At 28.7% G+C, this 6,249-nt stretch overlaps 1 protein-coding gene across 1 annotated transcript; it reads right to left on the bottom strand.

Annotated features, from left to right (window-relative positions):
* Positions 1–339: 339 nt before the first annotated feature.
* Positions 340–2,410, bottom strand: LOC130668474 (RNA-binding protein with serine-rich domain 1-B). The gene is made up of 4 exons (XM_057470789.1): positions 2,057–2,410; positions 1,791–1,916; positions 1,409–1,705; positions 340–1,345 (listed from the first exon to the last, which is right to left on the bottom strand). Coding segments are annotated over exons 1-4 (993 nt in total). The 5' UTR covers positions 2,059–2,410; the 3' UTR covers positions 340–777.
* Between the last annotated feature and the right edge of the window lie 3,839 nt (positions 2,411–6,249).

The raw sequence follows: 6,249 nt of genomic DNA, 5'->3' as shown, positions 1-6,249 counted from the left end.
ATTTTACTATTGGTACTTTTGAGCTCTTTAATTTTTTGTATAACTTCTCAACTATTCGACTAATCGATCTAAAACCCAATCAGTTCTAAGTCTTGCGAGCCCTTTCGATTGCCGCCAATCGGTTGATTCGTTCCAAAGATACCGTCAGACAAAAATAGTTTACACACAGCACACGGATGTCCATCTTAAAATGATCAGAAATAGTTTCCCAGGATTTCAAAACGTTATTCGACGAAAACTCGATTTTTGAAAATCAGACCAAAACCCATAACTTCTTTTTTGAAAATTTTAAATTTTCACAGCGGGAATTTATAAAAGTTTTGAAATTAAATTGATTACTTTTTTTCCCAATCAGCTTGAAATTTATTAAACATTTACAATAAAACTCAAATAAATTTGAGAATATAAATGAATCTTAATATTTAAATCTCATACAGTCTACAGTAAAATTCATTAATACACTTATTAATATTTTTTAGATACGCAATCGTGATAAAAATAGAAAGACGTTTGTTATTAAATTTATTTTTTAGTTGATGTTAAAAGTAAATGCTACAAATCATTTACTTTTTATCACGTATAATTACCATTTTTTTTATGAATACATTTTCAGATAAAAAAAAGTAACACATTCAATTACGCTCATGTGAATAATAAACAAACCATTCGATATACAAGAATATATCGCGTTTTACTTACAACAAAAAATTGGTTGATTGATAGAATGATATTTTTACCACACACATACAGTAGTATTATATATTTATCATTAATATGTTATCGTGAACTGCTTGAGCTAGATCGTGTGTATCTTCGATGACGATGTCGCGGATTGTTCATAGGACTCCGTGAACGTGATCTCTGTCTACGTCTTGGCGGACGTGGACTGCGCCTGCGATTCATCATCGGCGAGCGTCGGCGATAACGTGGTGGCGAATTGCGTCCACCACCACCGCCTCCGCCTCCCCATCTCATAGGACCGCGTCTATTCATAGGTGGTGACATTCTGCGCATGGGTATTATTCTCGGTTTAGGCAGCAATACTGGAGCAGCTGTTATCTCTTGACCATCAATTTGTCCTCCATCCATATGTTTCATTGCATTTTCAGCCTCATCGGCAGTCTCAAACTCTACATATGCAAATCCACGTCCATGATTTGGATGCAATTTATCAATTGCAAAGTCAACTAGTTTTATTTGTCCATATGTTGAAAATATTTCTACAATATGTTCTTTCGTGACATTACGTGTCAAGTGTCCGATGTGAATTTTTGTCGGCCGTGGTATTGGTGAACGTTCGCGACGTTTTCTTCGTGGTGATGTTGATCTTCTTGCTGATGGAGATCTATAATTAAATAATTAAAAAATTAATTTACAATAAAATAAAATAAAATAAATAATAAATTACCTGGACCGTCCTTTAGGTTTAGGTTTTTCAGGAACAGAATTTGTTGCCTTCTTTTTATCCTTATCCTTATCACGATCACGTTCTCGTTCTCTTTCACGTTCCCTCTCACGTTCTTTGTCTTTATTGTCATGTCTGCGACTACCATCAGCACTTTTGCTGCGACTGCGTTTGCGTGTCCGTTCCCTTGAGCTTCCTGAGGAGCTACCGGAGCTACTTGACGAGCTACTCGATGATGAGCTTGATCGTGAACTGCTGCCACTGCTCGAGCTAGATGAGCCTGAGCTGCTGTCTGACGAACTACAAGAAATTACAAACAATATCAGTAATTATCATCATTATTACTGAATCTCTACATCAGTATTGCATATGATCATGTACTAACCTGCTGCCACTGCTCGAGGATGACACCGCGCGTTTTTTACGATCCTTGTCACGAGTTTTCTCACGTTTATCTTTTTCCGGTACTTCCGCATCACTTTTACCTCCACTATCCTTACGGCTACGTGCCCTATAAATATAATAATATCAGTAACGTTTACATTTGACGGAAAAAAAAAAAAAAAAATAATTTTCAATACTCGATTAAAAAATTTGATATTTTCTAGAGTAATACCAGGTATCAAAATATATATATTTTTGTATACTTACATTATTTATTATTAAATTATTGATGTTCACGTGTATAATTTTTGTAAATTTATTTTTAGAGTTATGTATGTATATATGTATATATATTTATAAATATATAGTGAAAAATGGCGGTCCCGGCCAACACAGCCTCAACACTGAGTATCTTACACGCTCTTTTATTGATAATCAATAACTAATTAGTTTGTGAAATAATTAATTGATTAATAATCATCTACATTTATATAAAATTTGTTTAATTATATAGTAAATTAAAACGATAACGCAATTACTTGTGTAATGCGTGAAAATAAATTACCAGTTCGTAGATCGTATGAAAAAAAACTCATGGCGTTGGCGTTGTGTTTACTTTTGGAATCATCCGCACGGCGCGCAAACAAAAATTTTTGAACTTCCGTGGCGGGTAAATTCAAAATAGACGAAATTCATTTAAAAGCAAATGAATTAAAAGAATATAATAAAAATGATTTTGTACTGATTGAAATATTTATTATGACGGCAGCGTCGATGATCCGTGAGGTACTGATTACGTATATGAACATTTACATAATTAAGTAGATGACAATGGATATTAATATATGTACAATTAGACTGAATATAAACAATAAATATTTCAGATTGTTTTTTTTATCAATATCATATTAAATTGTTATTAATATTTTTCTTTATTTAAGATTTGTTTGCTGCTGAACATTCACATTCATATTTACCACCATTTATTTTTAATTGTTCATTGTTTGATCTCAGTTCTCACTATTATTAATTATTTATTTAGATATATTTATTAATTGCTTGATAAATTTATTTATTGTTTATTATTAAATCGTGGTTTCAATTTTTAAGAGGCTTTACTTTGGCACAAATTGTCCGAAGGATTTATTGGAGCAATATGTTTATAAATATTTATCGGTTTCAACTAAACGATGGACGAATTCACATTTGTATTTGTATTTTTATATATATTTATACATTAGATTGTGCCGAATAAAATCGTTTTTTTTTTCTAGTTCCAAACAAAAGTTACGTTGTATGTATCACAAAAAAATTCGGTACCAAGTAAGCCAACTCAATTACAAAACGCGCGCTCGTTTAAAAAATATTTCCCATTTAAATAACGTGCGAAATTTCTTTTTAACTTGGAAATTTTATAACTCGTTGATGAATTAATAAATTGGAGCGACCATAACTTATTTTTGTAGAGAATCAAATGCTCTACAAAAAAGGTCTCTTATAATTTTTTGATAAATCTAACCGTTCAAAAGTTATTTAAGATTAAATTCAAATTTAAGGTAAATTTCTCGTTTTTTTTTACTTTTCCAGGAAAAACTATCAGTCTTGTCGGAAAATCTCGCAATATCTATCTTGTAGATCATTTTTTTGCCATCAAAACATATATAATAGTTTTTTAATCTCGCAGTTGAAAAGTTACAGGTTTTACAATTTAATTAGTTGGGAAAAAACTGAAATTTTCGTAAAAAAGTAACTTCTGAACTGTGAGATTTATCGAAAAATTATAAGAGATCTTGTCTGTAGAGCGTTTGATTCTCTACAAAAATATGTTATGGTCGTCTCAATTTATTGATCTGTTAACGAGCGATAAAATTTAAATGAGAAATCTTATTTAAGCGAGGGCGCGTTTTGTAATTGAGTTGGAGTGCCCAACTTTTTATGTTGCATTCAATGTAATTTTGGTATGGGACCGTAAAAAAAAATACTAATTTTATTCAGCACAGTCTAATATATATTCATACATATATGTATATATATTATTGGATATTATTAATAATTCTTATTATTTCCCGACTACTTTTAAATGGTGCATTTCTAATAAATCGCTTAGCGATATGTATGGATCGTATTTTGTGCACTTCCATTACACTTTAGCCTCTAGCTAATCTAATTAATAAAATAAAATTATTTATTAATTAATAAACTAATTAAATAATTAGTTTTATCGTAGAACACAATTTAAGTGAAAAAATCTTCAGCACCTCGCGGCTTACATTAAATTATTACTTTTTTTTGTACAGATTAATTTTTTTTTAATTTTTATATATTTTTTTATAAAATACCAAATAAATAATTACAAAGCTTAAGTATTTAATAAAGTACCGAAGATAAATTTAATTAACAACCGTCAGTTATAATAGCAATTTATATAATGTATGTATATATATATATATATTACAAGGTTTTTATTAATTAGTTAAATATTAATTATTACTTTAATTTTATATTAACAAAATTTCTTTCAAGTTTCTCGTTGACTTGAAACAAAAAAATTACCTCATTGTTTAAAGTTTTTACTTTCACATAGACAATTATTTCCATGCATACATTTATTTTTTGCTAAACACACCCACGCATGCACGCATTCATTTCAGTATTATTTTCATTCAAATTTAAACCTCCGAAAGAAAGAAAATATATATTTTTATATATGTATGAAATGTTTGATTTAAATACAATTGTAGTGTGTTAGTATACATCGTAATTTAAATTTTGAGGCCATTCTCAGACATTACCCCCTACTTTTTAAAAATTTTCAATGATTTTCAATTGTCGTAAGCGTATCAAAATTTTATTAATTATTTAAAAAAAAATTGAGGCATTAATTGAAAAAGGACAGCGTAGTTGCGATTTCTCTGAGATAATGATTTTGCAAAATTGACTTGCAGTTGATATCAATTGTGAGGTAAACGAAATTTATAAAATAGAGTTTAGTCAAGTATTCATGCCAATTTTACAATTCGAATTTTTAAAATTTGTAGGCTAAAAATTATTCAACAAATTTCGTTTAATTTCTAATTGATAACAACTGTGAGTAATTTCTTTTTTTTAATTAAGGGCAATCTCAACCAGTGCCCCTCCCTCTCCCCACTTTTTTTTAAATATTCTATGACTTTCAATTGAAAAAAAGATTTGAAAAAAAATTATTTACAGCTGAAATCAATTAGGAGTAACGTAATTCGGAAAATAAATTTCAGTAGAATCATCATGTCACCATTTGGAATATCAAATTTTTTAGGGTAAAATTTATTCACGATATTTCCTTTAATTCTTAATTGATAACAACTGTAAGTAATTTTTTTACAAATCTACATCTCGCCGAAATTGTAACCGCGTAGCCCTTTTTTTCAATTAATCCTTAAACTCTTTTTTAATTAATTATCAAAACTTTAATACGCTCATTGCAATTAATAGTCACAATTTTAAAAAAATAGGAGGAGTACTGTCTAAAAACGCCCTTAGTTAATCAAATTTGAATACAGTTATGACAGTTGTGACTGCATATTTTTGAAAAGTGGGGACACTGTCTGAAATGCCCGTAAGTTAACAATTATCAAACAAAGAAAACAAATAAAAATAGTTATACATTTATTTTTTTATTTTGTCATAATTGTATATTATCTTCTTCGTTACGTATAAATACTAAATCGTTAAATACGTAATTATAAATTTGTTCACTACACATTTTTATACGATTACTTTACACATAATTTGTTATTCTATTTAAACAATAACTTAAATCGATTAAGTAACATGTTTTCACTTGGACACGAACTCTTCATTTATTTATTAACTTATTTTTATTAATATTTTTACACACGCGTGTATCCTATTAATTTAATTAATGTTCGTTTTTTTTATGTTTTATAATTGCTCCATTAATTACAGTTCACTCACGTGTCATACATCTCCTCAGATATATAAGACGAAAAAAAAATCAGATATCAATAAACAATATCAAAATAAAAAATCTTAATTGATAAGAAAAAAAATAATTGTTGATCGATGTAAGCCGCGTGTTGAATTAAGTCACGGTGACACTGTATAAAAATCTAACTGACCTTAATGTGTACTAATAAAAAACAAGTGATTTCCTGGCACGTGATAAATAATTCAAAAATAAATATTCGATGACGTATAATAATTTAAAGTCGCTATTAAATTAATAACAATGTAAGTTGAAAAAAAGTGTCAACGTAACAAAAAAATTTATCTATTGACCTGACAATTATCGGTTGTCATTTTGATTTACCTACAACTAATATCCTAGCTCCTTATTATTATTATTTATTAATTAACATTCTAGATCATCGAATATTTATTTTCTTTTATCATCATCGATGCATTTAAAAATCAAAACCACCTGCTGACATTTAATTGTTTTTTGTAATATAGATTTAATA

The sequence above is a fragment of the Microplitis mediator genome, chromosome 5 (genome assembly GCF_029852145.1).
Source record: "Microplitis mediator isolate UGA2020A chromosome 5, iyMicMedi2.1, whole genome shotgun sequence".
Taxonomy (NCBI): Eukaryota; Metazoa; Arthropoda; class Insecta; order Hymenoptera; family Braconidae; genus Microplitis; species Microplitis mediator.
This window is presented reverse-complemented; position numbering and strand designations above follow the sequence as displayed.

What these genes read in the sequence shown, in the direction of transcription:
- LOC130668474 (XM_057470789.1), bottom strand. An exon ending in TCCTCGAGCAGTGGCAGCAG is followed by an intron (nt 1,706 to 1,790) that starts GTTAGTACATGA and finishes AATTTCTTGTAG; the next exon opens with TTCGTCAGACAGCAGCTCAG. An exon ending in AAACCTAAAGGACGGTCCAG is followed by an intron (nt 1,346 to 1,408) that starts GTAATTTATTAT and finishes ATTTAATTATAG; the next exon opens with ATCTCCATCAGCAAGAAGAT.